General features: G+C 42.7%; 2 gene segments (V, D, J or C); both read right to left on the bottom strand.

The window, feature by feature from the left end:
* Positions 1–2,846: 2,846 nt before the first annotated feature.
* LOC117968605 (T cell receptor alpha variable 38-1-like) lies at positions 2,847–8,104 on the bottom strand (the record flags this gene model as incomplete). The annotated part of the segment is given in 4 exon segments: positions 2,847–2,921; positions 3,395–3,419; positions 5,415–5,574; positions 8,008–8,104. Coding segments are annotated over 4 exon segments (357 nt in total), but the record flags the coding sequence as incomplete, so codon positions are not given.
* A 414-nt stretch (positions 8,105–8,518) lies between these two features.
* LOC117973353 (T cell receptor alpha variable 5-like) lies at positions 8,519–9,647 on the bottom strand. The segment is given in 2 exon segments: positions 8,519–9,292; positions 9,566–9,647. Coding segments are annotated over 2 exon segments (417 nt in total).
* Positions 9,648–18,606: the final 8,959 nt, after the last annotated feature.

Below are 18,606 nucleotides of genomic sequence, written 5' to 3'. Positions count from 1 at the left end.
CATGCAGTGCAGCAGGCCATTGTGTAACAGAGTCTTGATCTTCAAAACTGGAACCTGTGGAACGGGAACAAGAGGTGATTTTAGGCTACAACACAACAACGTGCGGTCAGAATTATTATTTTGTAAATTGTTATTATAAAGAGGCCTACAATGTAGCACTACAGCGAGATATTGTACCTATAATTCCAAGAACTGTGCACAGAAGAAGAAGCAGGTCTTTTTCTGCAGTATTGAATTAGTGCAGTGATGGATATCAATGAGGGGTCTGTGTATTCGTCTGTTTAAACCTGTTATTCTAACTGAGATACCGAGTGCACTGCATGTGTATGCTGTCTCATCTCCTTTTGCTGGGCTGACTTGATTTTATTGAAATGAGTGTACTGTACCACCACCTACTGGCTGAAAATAAGACTACATGTGTGATAAGTTAAATTCCAGAGCATTTGGTTAAAAGATTGAGTAGCCAGTTTTTTATTATCTCAATATCTCAGGTCGATCCCGTTCTATATAGAGGGGCTGGCCATATGAACACGGCTACAGATGGATCTGCTCAGCACCGTGATGTATTTTTAATAATATGTACTTTATAGAATAAGATCATCTGTGTTAGTACATCAAAAAATGTTTTAAAAATGTAAGATACATTGTAATTTAAAATAGGAAATACTAAAGAAGAAGAAGAAGAAGAAGAAGAAGAAGAAGAAGAAGAAGAAGAAGAAGAAGAAGGTTATTCAGCTCTACAGAACTCTAGACAGTTACAAATGAGCAGGTTTATTTAGTTGACTGTTTCATCAAGTGGTGTTGTGTTGTATTATTCAGTTATACCTTAAGACTAACATTAAATGTTGCAATGACTGTGTTTGCACTTACCCATTATTATACAGTTTGTAGAATTAAGAAACTGCCAACATATTCTTGACCACAAGATGACAGGCTAGACGATTAAATTAACCATAATTACATTCTGTCACTCATATCAACCACAGATGAAATATTACAGATACAGAGCCAGAAAGAACAATGGTGTGTATGCTGCAACACATGATAACCACTACACATGACCTGAAACTTGGGATATACCTATCTTGTTCTTCATCTTGCTGCTTAAAATATTTTTTTTTGTTCATGTTTGGTATCTACACAATTAGCAATACTGCAATAGGGAACAGACAACGGTACTTTTACCTTGGGGTCTGGGAAAAGGTTCAATTAAAACTTTAACATCACAGCTGCTTGCCACAGTTTAAAGCATTCACATTTCCAATGCAATACTGAAGTGCAAAGAGCAGCAGGTGGTTGTTGCAGGGCGAGGTGTAGAGTTCCTGTGACTGTGGGCCTCAGAGCACAGTAATACACTGCAGAGTCAGTGAGCTCACACTGCTGTATTCTCAAAGGCTCTGTTCGGCTGCTGGGGTTCAGCTCAGCAGAGAAACGGGCTGGAAACTCACTTGAGGGATCACTCAGATACTGGCTGGTGTGCAGTATATATTCAGGAGATTCCCCAGGGCTTTGATTATACCAGTATAGATCAGGGCTGCTGTCTGTTGTATTATATTGACAGGTTAATGTTGTTTAATTTCCTTCAGGAGTTAATATCTCAGCTGGAGACTGTGCCACTGAAACTCCAAGACTTCTCTCTGAAATACAGTTCAATAAATCCATGTTAAAGATATAGAATATGTGTGTGCTCCTATGTGAATAATGTGAGTATTTGATTTGAACCCAAGCCCTGCATACACACCTATCAGAATCAGCAGAAGAGCTGTAGGTAGAACACTGCACTGCTGATTTCCTTGCCCCATGCTCGGTGCCTGTGTGAGTGCAGAATGAGGAGAGCTCAAGAACTGCAGTGTTGGAAGATGAGACAGAAGCTGCACACGTGACCAATGATGCAGGTGAGAACTATTCCACTCTGGAGTGTTCACTGGAGACATGATGATATGAAACAACACGAGTAATGTGCACTTGAAGCAGTTGTAATGTGGCGTCATGCTTTATTTATATTTGGCATCCCAAGCTTGAGAATATATATTCATTCATTCAGACAGCTTGTCTGCTCTTCTGTGAATGTTTTCAACACTGCATTGCACAGTGACACGCCCCCCAGTATATATTATTTGAATTGCAGGATCACAAGTGTCAGGACTGTCTTCAAAGTGGAGTGTCAGAGACATTATTGTATGCTGATTTGATTGAATGAAGAATGAACAAAAAATAACTTGACAAAATAACTTCCACAAAAAACAATCCCTCCACTACAACAGAAAATAAACTGAAGAAAATAAAATCATCAGTGTTGGCAATAAGATTGAAGTGTTTGTTCTCTTTATTTACTGGTACAGCACATTCTATTTGTTTGTATCCATTGTGATGTGGTAAGTCATGATACATGGTTTCTTGCTCTTGTTATTCTTAGAACTAAGATCACAAGTCAGGGAAAGACTGAGGTGGAGCGTTTGCAGAGTATTCAGCTCAGGGGTGTGTTCAGTGGAGTCTTCACATCCGGTGCCTTCACAGCACTTTGATACGTTAATGAAGTCCTGTATCAAACATGTGTTTATTATATTATATTGTTCATTGTGGTTCATCATAATCTGCTCTCTTTTTCCAATTCTATGAACAGGGAACACATTTCCAAAGAGTGCAGAGAAGAAAGTGACTCAAAATGCAAGCAGTTTGCCTGCACTGAAACCACTTCCTTTATAATGGACTCATGCCAATGATAGTGTGTGGAAGCAGTTCAACACGACTTTCTTTCATCTTTTACCAGGTAATGGGCCTGTGCCAGTTAGTGCTGAGAGAGTTTCTGTATAGCGTCCCAATGAGTTTTCACACCATGCTATCCTCAGAGCACAGTGATAGATTGCTGTGTCGCTCAGAGCAAGTTTGGAAATGGTGATTGTAGTAGAAGAGCTGTCTGCTGTAGAAGTGAACCAGCTTTTAGCAAAGTCTGCAGTGTGAGAATAGCTACTCACTGAACTAGCTCCTTTCTGCAGTATGTATTCCAGGGCTCGGTTTGAGTTCTGCCGATACCAGTAGAGAAGAACATTGTTGCCACTTGCAGTATAAGAGCAGCTGAGCGTTACTGACTCTCCTTCTGTTCTGGACTCTGCTGTCTGTTGAGGACTGATGGAATCCCCGCATGTCATGACTGAATATTGAGGAAGAAAAATGAAAATACAAAACAGTCAGTACTACTACTACTAATAATAATAATCATAATCATAATCATAATAATCATTTAAAATGTAATTGTAAATACCTGGAAGGGTAATGCATGCAATGAAGAAAACTATTTTTGGTTCCATTGCAGTTCACTGTTTGTATGAGGACAGGATTGACGGTTTCTATCTGTGTGGAGATTGTTATTCTGCTGCTGGTGCCACTCTGTTACATTACCGCTTTCAAACGTCACATGTCTGTAACCCAATGAGAAAGCACTTGATTAAAAAGATTTCAATACAGGCTAGAGGCTGCAGTACGTGTTTCACAGACTGTATGAGACACGGATATAAGAAGCTTGAATTCTCCATTATCTGTAAGCAGCAGTGTGGAGTAGTGGTTAGGGCTTTGGACTCTTGACCGGAGGGTCGTGGGCCGGAGGGTCGTGGGTTCAATCCCTGGTAGGGGACACTGCTGCTGTGCCCTTGAGCAAGGTACTTTACCTAGATTGCTCCAGTAAAAACCCAACTGTATAAATGGGTAACTGTATGTGAAAATTATGTGATATCTTGTAAAAATTGTAAGTCGCCCTGGATAAGGGCGTCTGCTAAGAAATACATAATAATAATAATAATAATAATTTTCTTTGTGTTCATCTTTTCTCTGTGTTTCTCATACCTGGGAGACATGCCTCCTTCAGCCCTTCCCTGAGAGTTCCTTGATATAACATTGTATCAAATCCTGAGAAGAGACAATAGGCAATTGAAGCAGCTCTCTATCCTACCTGAGAATATTGACTATTACAATGTTGCTGTGTAGGAGCATTGAGGCTGGGGCTCATCAACTACAATCAATAAACACAAAATAATATCTTGCTCTCCTAACTTAAAATTAATTGTCCAGGTATTGGGTATTTTAAAATACTTATATTGTGCATATACACATTAACATCAACCAGTGTCATTTGTAGAAGTAAACCATCTTTTAGCAACGTCTTCAGTATCAGCATGGCTACCTCATGAGCAGGTTCTTTAAACAGTGTGTATTCTGGGGCTCGGTTTGAATTCTGCTGATACCAGTAGAGATAAACGCATTCGCTACTTGCGATATAAGAGCAGCTGGTCATGGCCGATTTCCATTACACAAGAGTAGATGTTAAAACTTCATGCTGATTTGAACTCGGCTCTCGCCAAGATAAGCACCAACTAAGACGTAGCTTTACAGTAAACTAATGTGATCCATCTGTGTCTCTCTCCATTTGCGTTTCCTTCCATATGATGATGTAGATATCCTTCTGTCTGGTGTTGATGGCTGAAGTGTAATGCTGGCTCCAGGGATTAGCTTATTTGCCTCCCTGGCGCATCAGCACACACAACGGCTGCAATGCTGGCTCCGGGGATCAACCACAGTGCGGTCTCCCCAGCACATCAGCATGACAACGGTCTGGATTGAGCGAAGTAGGGTACATCTCTGGGGTCTTCAAGTGGGCACCTTCCATCCTCGGTGTTTCGTCGACTAGCCCACGACACCTCAAGAAGGCTCGACGGTGATTCTGGCGTCCCAGCATCACACCCCTCCGTCCCCCACTCAACATTGACAACACATTCAGAAGAAGAAGATGAAGAAGAAGAAGAAGAAGAAGAAGAAGAATGCAATTGTAAATAGCTGGAAGGGTATTGAATGAAATGAAGAAGCACATTCTTGTATCCATTGTAGTTTAATGTTTATATGAAGATAGTATATAACGGTGTTGCTTTTCAGTTCAGTGGACACTTCGTGGAGTTGCAATACAGTTCAGAAAGTAAGATACAAGGATACAAGAAGCTATCTGAAGTCCTGGAAGAAGTCAACTCCTACACACCCAGAGGGTCATCTACAGAAATGGCTCTGAATGCAGTTTGATAAACTGATGGAAATATTGCAATTCAATTGTTTACACATGCCTATATAAAAAATGCTCTGTAGTTTCCTGTAATATACTACTGTATGTTCTGTAGTGTTTATAGTGCTTTGGAACCTTCTCTCCAACGCCTGCACACCACAAATTCAGGTCCGAAAGATGTTCATATTTTTCTGAGAGCATGTTCTAATCTTTGTCTCAGATCGTCCTTTTGTGGTGATGCTGTTCAGCTATAATTCTGCCAATGCACAGTTTTGTCAAAATATGTTTCTGTTGAAAATCCTGTATTTGAAACGAATAAAGAAAACCATGTTTTAGTGTAGCATTCATTCTTTGGGATATACAAGAGTACAAGAGTATAAACTGGAGAGGTTCCCCAGGATACTGCCGATACCAATTGACCCAATATGAGGAGCTGCTGGTGCTGAAGGAGCATTTCAATTCCACTGTTTCATCTTCACTCTTTAAAATGGACGGGTCATTTTGAGTGATCTGGCTTCCTGTAGAAATGTCTGAAAATAAAATGTTGAAATGATTAGTTAAATATAGATAGGTGTACAGATAGATAGACAAAAACCACCATGCTTCACAAAAACGCTTACAAAATAAATAGGTGAGCAGGACTCCACATATGAAAGACTTGTACAGCATGTTATCATCCACACATTACCTGTATGCTATGCTTCTCATATTCTCAAAAGACTCACACAGAGATGTGCTGTAACTGACCGACTCTATCAGGTTTCAATTCATGATTCATTGTTTGACTGCAATCCTCCTGCCCACTTTTCAGTCAGCCTACCCAGAACTAGAGTATAAAAAGGAAATCCAGCCCTCACCACATTATAATGTGGACTGTGGTTACCCTTCTACACAGAAGAGCTGTCACTGGAAATGCCATCAGCATTGTAATCACTAGCCTCTGTACACTCCAGCGTTATTGTATGGGTAAGGCATTGCTTTGTATCACTGTGCTGGTTCTATTGCACAGTAGTAGATGGCAGAATCAGAAACTGAAGGCTGTATTGTCAGGGAGCCAGTTTTAGATGAGGTATCTACTGCTGGTTTATATTTCCCAGAATTGTCTCCATGTGTTCCTGAGCCCCAGGCTTGGTTAATGTATTTTAAACCCTGGTTTGGAGCTTGTTTGTACCAGTGCATTGTATTAAAGCTGCTTGTCTGATAGTGACAGTTTATCTGAAATGATTTTCCTTCTGAAACTCGCTGTGAATCAGGGCTTTGAGTCACCTGGTCTTCACTGTGCGCACCTGAATCAAAATAACACAAAATAAAAAACACAGATAAACAAATCATAAACACACAAACACACTAACAAGCAAAGTGATGATCATGGCTTCTTGGAGTTCATACCTGATAAAATCATGCACAGAATGACACATTTCAGTCTTGTCATTGTAGTAATCCAGCGTGTTAATTTGAAGAGAGAAACACAAGTGGATGAATATGCATCTTTCTCTTCATACCAATCTACCCTTGAGATCACGTGCATTCATTCACAGTGGTGTTTGTCACAGCTATTTCCTGTTCTTTACAATAGATGTGCTGTGGAATGTTCTGGTAACAAAGTAACCACCTCGCTTGTTATAGCTTAAGCTGTACATTGTAGTGATCGTGAATCTGTAATGCTTTCAATATGGAATGATTGATATCAAAATCAAGGGCATTTTACTGCATCTCATTCACATAACAGCATTCTCACAAGCCCCTTCTTGTTTCACTGTTCTCCTTCTTATTGTCCTCACTTTGTTTCTCCTGTGAAGCTCATCTATCCTGCAGCTTCCTCATGGGCAGAAACCAATCTGACTCTTACTCATGACACTGTGTTCAGTAAGGAAGGCCAGTATCCGGGCGTTTATGGTACTGCAGAACACCTTCCCCAGGTTACTGCTCACACAGATGCCTCAGTAATCATTGGGCTCTAATTTGTCTTCACTTTTGTGAGTTTATTTTTTAAGTTGTATTTTTTTCTGTTTGTTTTCCTGAGTTTTGAATTTGTCGCTGTTGTTTCAAATATGTAATTTATATAATTTATGGCTGAATTTATTCCATCTCTGTTGATTTGAAATGTTTTGGTTCGAAAGCTGTTTAGCATACTTTCTATTTGTGCAATATACATTGTTTTACTGTATTCCTCAGCACTGCTGTGTGTTCATTTATAGGCTGGTTTGAGGTAGTATAATCTGGGGGGGGAGGGGGGGGGGGGGGGTTCAGATTGGAAATGTTTTGATCAGTTCTTTTTAGTTACAGGACTGTCTGACAATTGTCTGATAGATGAGTCTGTTGCCAGACTATAAATGAATTAATAGACTCTTTGTAAATGTCTGTAATGGCGTAGTCTATCACACTTTTGCCCAGGGCCTTTACAGAGATGCAGTACCTGTTTCCCACTCTTGTTTACTACACATACCTGTTACTCTATGTAGTGATGGGTGTGTGGTACAAAGGGATCTGTCCAGTGATGGGTGTGTGGTACAAAGGGATCTGTCCAGTGATGGGTGTGTGGTACAAAGGGATCTGTCCAGTGATGGGTGTGTGGTACAAAGGGATCTGTCCAGTGATGGGTGTGTGGTACAAAGGGATCTGTCCAGTGATGGGTGTGTGGTACAAAGGGATCTGTCCAGTGATGGGTGTGTGGTACAAAGGGATCTGTCCAGTGATGGGTGTGTGGTACAAAGGAATCTGTCCAGTGATGGGTGTGTGGTACAAAGGGATCTGTCCAGTCATGTGGCTGTAGTCAATCTCTCTACCAGTCCTAGTGTTGAGATCTCCACACAGCAGCAGAGTGCCCCTAGTCTGGAAGTGGGTAATCTCAGATTGAAGGTTTTGAAAGCACAGTTGGTGGAGTCAGTTGGTGGCATGTAATCTGCACACAGATATGTGTCTGATTGGGATTGGAAGATTTAATTTTTAATTTTGAGCCATACATGTGTCTCCCTTATTTTTATGGGGGCGACAGTCTGAGATCCCCTTTGTATCACACAATGATGCCCCCTGAGTCTCTGCCCCGTTTGGTTTGGGCATTCTTTAGGGAGGGAAAGATTAACTCCTGTAGCCTGCGGGACAGTGGGTACACACATCTGCATGGGTCCAGCTTTCATGGAGTACAATTATATCCAGATTGTTGTATTTATAAAATCTGGAGTTTTTGTTTTACATCCAAATGTGGATATTTCTCTCTCTCTCTCTCTCTCTCTCTCTCTCTCTCTCTCTCTCTCTCTCTCTGTTTTATTTTAAATTAATTTGCCTTGTATGCGGTATTCCTTAACATTAACCCCCAAGCATAACATCCTTCATTTTAACAGTAAATGAAGTTATTTATTTATTTATTTATTTTAAATCTCAGGTCTGCCTTCTTGCTCTCGAAAGCCTATATTAAAAGTATTGAAAGCATTGCTTAGGATAATGAAAACCAATATATTTATTATGTCTGGCATATTAAATATGTAGACCTACTAACCAAATAACTCTAATGATGTGCACCTTTTTATTTAATTAAGAAGGATCTACACGTTTGTTAATGTAATTATTACATTCGCTGCATGTTTAGGTCTCGTGACACAAACGTGCATTATGGGTTGCATTACGTTGTTGCCTGTGTGTTGCCATCTTGTGGACCGCATGATTGTCTCTCATGTGACCACTGCAAACTGCAAGGCAACACGCACGCAACATATGTGTTCCTCTTGTTGCCGTGTATAAGTTGCCCGTGTGACCAGGCCTTTTGGTTTCTATTGGAGATTATGGAAGGCATTGGAGATTCAGAGAACACAACCTTGACTTTATGAATAAGTTTGTTTCATGACACAACAGCGCCACCTCCTGGTGAAATATATCAGTTTGTGAAGAGCAGCTTGTGTTTCAGTGTCAGGTAGTTTTTGTACAGTGCTGGATGGGTTTCTGTCACTGTGGGACTCAGGGCGCAGTAGTACACGGCTGCGTCAGTCACTTCAGTGTCTATCAGTTTTAGAAACATGTGTTTATTGACTTTATCAACCTCTCCTGAGATTCGGTGTTCTTCCTCGTTTGCTTTAGATCCACCACCCGTTTCAAAGCTCATCAGCAGGTACTCCAAAGCCTGTCCGGGGTACTGCCGGTACCATTGCAAATTGCTTACAGCACCCGTGTAGTTGCACTGGAGGGTCACATTATCTCCTTGTTTAACATTTTCCACACCGGATATTGGAGTAATTGTGTTTCCAAAACTTCCTTCTGCAGACAAAATAAAACAAAGAAAGTCTAAACTATCATCTTCAATGTAGGTGTCTGTCAACAATGCAGATCTACAGATTAATCTTGTTACTAAATAACTATTTTTTTTTTAAGATAAGACGCTGACACTTTTAACAAGTTATTTTGGAGATCGTTTACTGTGTAAAGTCCATTAGTGGTGTAAACTGTAAATAACACAACTGAAATAATAATTAAAAAATCTAAAGTACCTTCATTTAATTCCTCATTGTCTCGCTTCGTTATCAGACTTACCTAATAGAAGTGAACAGAGCAGTAAAGTGATCAGCGCCATTCTCACCCGTGACCAGAGAATCTGTGACAGCCCTCCCCAGTGCGCAAGGATAGGAAGTGCTCTGTGGACACAGTGCTCTCAGTTGTGTATGATGTCACATTGAAGGCGTGTCAGACAGCTTGAGGAGTGCGTGCAGTGATGTCTGACAAAGAAAGAAGCAAAAGCACGTGGTTTTAAAAGGTGTTTTTTTTGTTTTGTTTTGTTTTGTTTTTTATACCTGTCTATCTGTGTATGTCTGTCTGGTTTGCCAGAAAAAAAGGAAACTGATTCTGAAACGATCTTATGAAACAATCTTACGAGATGCTTGGCATTTTGTCTCAATTGTAAAAGATAGGGGGGACAGTTCTGTCAGTGAGCTCATGATACCTTTGTCATGAACGAATACTTTAAATTAAATATTTTTGTTGTGTTTTAAGAAATTGTGTATTTTTATTTGTTTGTTTTATTGAAAAGTGGTTCAAGTTTAATAAATGCTTGTCCTTAATCTTTTATATGGAATGATGGTATCCTAAGTGTAGGGTGCCAATACTGCGACTGTAGTTAAACAGTGCCACCCGGTGACCGCAGCTTACAAAGCTTCTTTTTAACAAGTTAAAATCCATCAAGACAGTAATCCGACTCTCTTCTAGGGAAGTGAGACAAGAGCTGCGGTACTGAAAATTGCTGTCACTTTTGGATAAAATCCAATTGTTTTCAAACACATGTTAATAAAGATTATTGGGTTGTTTTGCAGGCGAGAATGCTCATAAACGTCAATTTCTATGTCGCATTTTATGCACCAGTATAGCCATTGTATGAATACAATGCCAGTATGTGTTAGCTTTTATTTTTGCCCTAATATAAAATGGTCTGCAGTGTTGTTCAATCGCTGCACTGACAGCTCTCTGTGAATGTAGTGTTTGTTATATGTGGATTTGGAAGAATGTTATTAAGATGTTCATGGTAGTCTTTTTTTTCTAATTTAACGAACACCAGTTATTGTCTCGTTGTAGTGCATGTTCTCAATGTTACACGGGCCACAGTTAGAAAACGATTGTACTGACGTGTCGGTTAGACGTCTTGTTTGTGTTTGATTGGTAGATGAAATTACCAGCATGTATTCTCTTTATAGAAAAGCATCAATTCACTGATGTTGAAAAACATGAACTCTATAAAATGGGTCTTACACGCGTTTATAGTAATCAAAATAATGTATAATAAGTATAGGGTTTATGGTAATTAAAATAATTTATATATTGGACTCTAGTAGGCACAATAACTATTATTATGAATGGGTCACTGTGGCAGGATAGCCACAGAGGGAAGACTCAGAGACAAAAAGTGCAGTGAAACCAAAATATTTTAATTAACAAAACACAAAATAAAAAGGCACGATGGCCAACCAAAAAAACAAACACAAAAACAGACTTTAAACAAACCAAAAAGAACCACTCACACTCTCTCACACACACGTCGTCTCACAGTTACAAACACTCTCCTCCTAACATACCCAACCACTCCCTTTTATACAGGTGCCTGGGCTAATTGGACAATTCGCACCTCATTAGCCCAGGCACATTCCACACATTCCTCACACAAATTCACTGAACCACACCCCAAACTCACTCACATCCACTCTAAACAATACAAAAAACACAGAACCACCACAAAATAGGCTGCACCCCATCACACACCTCCCCTCCTTGTGTGCAGCACAACATGGCCTAAATGGCCACCTCCCCCCTCAGTCTCAAAGTCCCAGAAGAGGGGGAAGCACAGTGTCCATGGGGGTGGCCATGGTGGGAGGTCCGGCACCCCCCAATTCTTCGTGGCCGGCATTTCCCCTCCGTGGGGCTCCGACCACACGATCTCCGGCAGCGAAACTGCTGCGAGGGGAGCTGGTCTCCTGATCTCCCCCCCTTTCTTCATGGCCGGCAGCTCCCCTCCGTGGGGCTCCGGCCACAGTGTAGCGACCCCAGGCGAAGCAGGACCCTCAACGACCCCAGGCGAAGCAGGATCCCTGGCGACCCCAGGCGAAGCAGGATCCCTGGCGACCCCAGGCGAAGCAGGATCCCTGGCGACCCCAGGCAACGGCAGCAGCAGCGGACCCTCGGGAGGCGACGGCAGCAGCAGCGGACCCTCGGGAGGCGACGGCAGCAGCAACGGACCCTCGGGAGGCGACGGCAGCAGCAGCGGACCCTCGGGAGGCGACGGCAGCTCCTGCTCCTCTCCCTCAGGTGGTGGAGGCAGAGGCAGCTCCTGCTCCTCTCCCTCGGGTGGTGGTGGTGGAGGCAGAGGCAGCTCCTGCTCCTCTCCCTCGGGTGGTGGTGGTGGAGGCAGAGGCAGCTCCTGCTCCTCTCCCTCGGGTGGTGGTGGTGGAGGCAGAGGCAGCTCCTGCTCCTCTCCCTCGGGTGGTGGTGGTGGTGGTGGAGGCAGAGGCAGCTCCTGCTCCTCTCCCTCGGGTGGTGGTGGTGGTGGAGGCAGAGGCAGCTCCTGCTCCTCTCCCTCGGGTGGTGGTGGTGGAGGCAGAGGCAGCTCCTGCTCCTCTCCCTCGGGTGGTGGCGGCGGGAACAGCAGCTTGTCTCCCTCCGGTGGCACTGCTGGCTCCTCCGCCAGCGGGGTTAGAGCTGTTGGTGCTGCCGACTCCTCCGACAGCGGGGGTAGGGCTGGTGGCGCTGCCGGCTCCTCCGACAGCGGGGGTAGGGCTGGTGGCGCTGCCGGCTCCTCCGACAGCAGGGGTAGGGCTGGTGGCGCTGCCGGCTCCTCCGACAGCGGGGGTAGGGCTGGTGGCGCTGCCGGCTCCTCCGACAGCGGGGGTAGGGCTGGTGGCGCTGCCGGCTCCTCCGACAGCGGGAGTAGAGCTGGTGGCGGGCGTCTCCGCTGGGCTCCCTTCAGCAGCAAAAACAGCGGCTGCTGTGGAGCCTGAGCTTCACGCCCTCGTCCCTCCCAAAAAAAAATAGGGGTTTGGGCCTTCAGCTCCTCCCCTCCGGACACAGGACGCACTGGCTCCTCCCCTCCGGACCTAGGACGCACCGGCTCCTCCCCTCCGGGCCGTGGACGCACCGACTCCTCCCCTCCGGGCCGTGGACGCACCGACTCCTCCCTCTCGGGCCGTGGACGCACCGACTCCTCCCTCTCGGGCCGTGGACGCACCGACTCCTCCCTCTCGGGCCGTGGACGCACCGACTCCTCCCTCTCGGGCCGTGGACGCACCGACTCCTCCCTCTCGGGCCGTGGACGCACCGACTCCTCCCTCTCGGGCCGTGGACGCACCGACTCCTCCCTCTCGGGCTGTGGACGTTCGGGCTCCTCCCACTCGGGCTGTGGACGTTCGGGCTCCTCCCACTCGGGCTGTGGACGTTCGGGCTCCTCCCACTCGGGCTGTGGACGTTCGGGCTCCTCCCACTCGGGCTGTGGACGTTCGGGCGCCTCCCACTCGGGCTGTTGCAGCGGCAGCTCCTCCTCCTCATACTGGGTGGGGCAGATGGCCACTGTGTGTCCATATGCCCCACAGCCGGGGCACAACTCTGCCGCGAGCCCTTTTAAAAATAGCTCCCAGCTGTCATCTGCCTCCTCCTGGGCCAGCTCCATTTTCCTCCACCTCATCCTCTCTTCCCTTTTTTTTTTTTTTTTTAAACAAAACAAAAAAACTGCACTTCCGCTCTGAGTCTCCAGGGGGCGCTATCCCACTTCTGACACCAACCTGTGGCAGGATAGCCGCAGAGGGAAGACTCAGAGACAGAAAGTGCAGTGAAACCAAAATATTTTAATTAACAAAACACAAAATAAAAAGGCACGATGGCCAACCAAAAAAACAAACACAAAAACAGACTTTAAACAAACCAAAAAGAACCACTCACACTCTCTCTCACACACGTCGTCTCACAGTTACAAACACTCTCCTCCTAACATACCCAACCACTCCCTTTTATACAGGTGCCTGGGCTAATTGGGCAATTGGCACCTCATTAGCCCAGGCACATTCCACACATTCCTCACACAAATTCACTGAACCACACCCCAAACTCACTCACATCCACTCTAAACAATACAAAAAACACAGAACCACCACAAAATAGGCTGCACCCCATCACAGTCACCTATACAAGGTGGCTTGGCTGTTGTTACTGATAAAGACATCAGCCGATATGTCTGCTTGACTATTAACAGGGTCGTAGCCAGCCATGAAAAATCACCGCAAACCGCAGCCCTATAAATAACATTAATAATAATTGCAATGATTAATTATATGTTTGTTTTATAAGAGCACTGCTTAAAATACAGAGCAATTCATTTTCAGTTTTGAATTAAAATAGAGTCTGTGTCGCTGTAGTCTGCAATGACAGTAAAGATTCTGAAGAGCCCAGAGATATCAGCAGGACTTGAGAATTAATGTGCGCACACAACCAGGGATGAAATGTGTTTTTATATGCGGCAAAGCAGCGTGTAAAAGAGCCTAAATAAATTACTATTAGTATGATTTTAACCGAGGCCCGTGCTCGGGTGCCTCATAGCGGTTTATAGGCCTTACTATTAATATTATTTAAAGCGATTAAATTGGTCTGTTTCTAAGTTATTGTCGTGGTCGATACAGTGAATATTTTCTCCCCTGTTCTGTATAACTGAATTTGCTTTAAAGAATATTTTGAAATCGGGTAATTACTACTCCCTTGTTCTATAGGGTTTATTCATCTTTTCTATTGAAGGCTCGCTGTGGAAACATGGTAGCAGGCTATGTGAAGTTGGCAGGATGTTTCTGTATGAAGCTGTGTGTAGATTCTCACACTGTGGGGTTCAGCGCACAGAGGAACACTGAAGAGTCTGAAAGCAGCACTCGGGTTATCTGCAGATCGAATGTCTTCTTGTCCTTATCATGCTTCACTGAAATTCGATTTCTGAAACTTGCTGGAACACTTGTAGCATCCATGTGTTCATAATATAGGATTTGGGGAGCTTGGTTGTGATTTTGAATGTACCAGAAAAGAAATGGCTGCTTAGCGTCTTTATAAGAACAGGGTATAGCGGTATTTCCTTCTTCTTTTACTATTAGAACTGAAGACTGGCTCACTGACTGTCTCTGAGATGTTTCTAAATGAAAACACAAAAAAACAGGGTACAATTAATAATACAATTATTATTATTATTATTATTATTATTATTATTTATTTATTTATTTATTTCTTAGCAGACGCCCTTATCCAGGGCGACTTATATGTTTATCAAGCAGTAAATAATGTATCTGAATCAATCATAATACCCGTGGAGACACAGAGAAGCAGGGCTGTGTATAGAACTCGGTGCATCATTGCATTCTCCATGCTCCACTCGTGTCTGATGAACCCCTCTCTAGATAACGGGTGGGAATGAAAGAGCTCGTTTCTAAACCTGTGTTTTACTTTGCTCAATGACACCCCTTTCCAAGTTAGCATATGTACAGCAGTTAACATATTTCTTTTAGACTTGGCCATACAAATACAATGTGCCTACCTTGTGTAGTTTGTACGGTTTGCCCGCCTTTGTCATACAAATTTATTTTGTATCTTAAATAAAATCTATCTAAATTATGTAGACCTAGATTTCTTTTAAAAGTGAGTCTCGATCCTCAAATTCTAGATGATGCTAAACTTTGGCCATAATTGTAATGTTGCGCTCAAATGGAATACAATTAATTATTAATTATTACTAATTATCATAATTGAAAAGCAATTAGTAATAGTTTATAATTAATTTTATTATATTTGAGCTCAATATTTTTCCTATCGGCTCCAGAACACGTTTGTCTAAATAAATGACGATATTCTGTATTAAGATTTGTTAATCTAAATATAGGCTGTACAATACCTGCACATATTAAAAAGCAAAAATCTGCGGTTGTATCGGTCTGAGAGTTGTGAGCTTCGCTCTGTACACGTCTGTCTCAACCCATGAGAGCTGTGAGTCTCGCTGTGTACAAGTCTACCTCAACACACGAGAGTTGTGAGCCTTTGAACACAGTATTCTAGAACATTACGTCCCTTGATTTAAATTCATCACTTTTCACAATATATCTGAGCATCTTGTTGGCCTTTTTTATAGCTTCCCCACATTGTCTAGATGAAGACATTTCCGAGTCAACATAAACTCCTCGGTCTTTATCATATATTCCTTCTTCAATTTCAGTATCTCCCATATGATATTTATAATTACATTTTTATTGCCTGGGTGCAGTAACTTACACTTTTCTCTATTAAATGTCATTTGCCATGTGTCTGCCCAGTTCTGAATGCTGTCTAGATCATTTTGACCTTTGATGCTGAAACAATGTTTGCCACTCCTGCTATTTTTCTGTCATCTGCAAATTTAACGAGTTGCTTACTGTACCAGAATCTTAATCATTAATGTATATTAGGAAGAGCAGAGGACATAATACTGATCCCTGTGGTACACCACTGGTTACCTCGCTCCATTTTGAGGTTTCTCCTCTAATCAGTACTTTCTGTTTTCTACATGTTAACCACTCCCTAATCCATGTGCATGCAGTTCCTTGAATCCCTAATGCGTTCAGTTTGAGAATTAATCTTTTATGCAGGACTTTTGTCAAAAGCTTTCTGGAAATCTAAATAAGCCATGTCATATGCTTTGCAATTATCCATTGTCGATGTTGCATCCTCAAAAAAGTCAAGCAGGTTAGTTAGACACGATCTATCTTTCCTAAAACCATGCTGACTGTCTCCCAGCATACTGTTACCATATAGGTAATTTTCCATTTTAGATCTTAGATATAGTTTTCCATAAGTTTACATATAATAGAAGTCAGGCTTATTGGTCTATAGTTACCTGGTTCGGTTTTGTCTCTTTTTGTGGATCGGTAAACTTTTTAGAATTAATTTTAGCCCTGTTAGCAATGCTAATTTATATCCCTCTCTTTTCCTTTCCAAATTCCCTTTTGACTTGTACTTGCAGTTCCAATTACTCTATCTGTGTACTTTGTTCTTGGTCCCTTTTAAACATTCTGTAAAGTGCCTTTTTTCTCTAAATATATATTTATTAATTTTTCTATTAAACCATTTGGCCTTTTTTTAGATTTTGATTTGTCTACTTTTGGGATGTAATTGTTTTGTGCCTCTAGTACTACATTTTTTCAAAATAGCAATCCTTTCTCTGTGCAGGTTTTTTTCTATTTTACTTCAATCTACTTCTATTAGTCTCTGTTTCGTTCCTTCATAGTTTGCCTTTTTAAAATTGTAAACCTTAGCTTTAGTCGTTACTTTTTGGGGTTTTAAAAAGCACTTCAAATGAGACCATGTTGTGGTCTGAGTTTGCCAATGGTTCTCTGACCTCTGTTTTAGTTATTCTGTCTTCTTGTGCATGCAGTGCAGCAGGCCATTGTGTAACAGAGTCTTGATCTTCAAAACTGGAACCTGTGGAACGGGAACAAGAGGTGATTTTAGGCTACAACACAACAACGTGCGGTCAGAATTATTATTTTGTAAATTGTTATTATAAAGAGGCCTACAATGTAGCACTACAGCGAGATATTGTACCTATAATTCCAAGAACTGTGCACAGAAGAAGAAGCAGGTCCATCTCTGCAGGCACTCTGCAGTATTGAATTAGTGCAGTGATGGATATCGATGAGGGGTCTGTGTATTCGTCTGTTTAAACCTGTTATTCTAACTGAGATACTGAATGCACTGCATGTGTATGTTGTCTCATCTCCTTTTGCTGGGCTGACCTAATTTTACTGAAATGAGTGTACTGTACCGCCACCTACTGGCTGAAAATAAGACTACATGTGCTAATAAATTCAATTCCAGAGCATTTGGTTAAAAGATTGAGTCTCCAGTTTATTGTGATCTCAATACCTCAGGTTCTACTCTAGTCAAGCCTGTTCTATATATAGGGGCTGGTCATGTGAACAAGGCTACAGATGGATCTGCTCAGCACCGCGATGTATTTTTAATAACATGTACTGTGTAGAATAGTATAATCCATGTCAGTACATCAGAAGATGTTTTGAAAATGCAATATAAATTATTATTATTATTATTATTATTATTATTATTATTATTATTATTATTATTATTATTATTATTTATTTATTTCTTAGCAGACGCCCTTATCCAGGGCGACTTACAATCGTAAGCAAATACATTTCAAGTGTTACAGTACAAGTAATACAATAAGAGCAAGATAAATTCAATGACTTTGGTTCAAGCAAGTACAAGTGTGACAAAATACAATTCAATAATACAGCAGATAACAGTGACAGTGATAGTTACATCAAGATATGATTAAATACAAAATCCTACAGATTAAACACTTGGCAGATTACAGTACTCTGAAGTACAGGATTAAATGCAGTAAAATAGGGGGCAGATAAGAGCAAATAAAGCGCATTTAAGGAAGGGTGATAGTGTCCCAGGGGAAAAACAGAGGAGTTCTACAGGTGCTGTCTGAAGAGGTGAGTCTTAAGGAGGCGCAGGAATGTGGTCAGGGACTGGGCGGTCCTGACATCTGTAGGTCATTCCACTACTGCGGAGCGAGGGTGGAGAAGGAGCGGGCTCTGGAGGCAGGGGAGCGTAGAGGAGGTAGAGCCAGTCTTCTAGTGCAGGCGGAGCGGAGAGGTCGAGTGGGGGTGTAGGGAGAGATGAGGGTCTGGAGGTAGCTGGGTGCAGTCTGGTCAAGGCATCTGTAGGCTAGTACAAGATTCTTGAACTGGATGCGAGCGGTGATCGGTAGCCAGTGGAGTGAGCGGAGTAGTGGAGTTGCGTGGGAGAAGCGAGCCAGAGAGAACTCCAGGCTGGTAGCGGAGTTCTGGATGAGCTGGAGCGGACGGGTGGCGGACGCAGGGAGGCCAGCCAGGAGGGAGTTGCAGTAGTCTAGGTGAGGGAGTACCAAGGCCTGGACCAGGAGCTGGGTGGCGTAGTTGGTGAGGAAGGGTCGGATTCTTTGGATGTTGCTCAGGAAGAATCGGCAAGTGCGTGCCAGAGTGGAGATGTGCTGGGAATAAGAGAGGCAGGGGTCCAGGGTGACTCCGAGG

Source organism: Acipenser ruthenus, chromosome 11 (assembly GCF_902713425.1).
Source record: "Acipenser ruthenus chromosome 11, fAciRut3.2 maternal haplotype, whole genome shotgun sequence".
NCBI classification, from domain to species: Eukaryota; Metazoa; Chordata; class Actinopteri; order Acipenseriformes; family Acipenseridae; genus Acipenser; species Acipenser ruthenus.
This window is presented reverse-complemented; position numbering and strand designations above follow the sequence as displayed.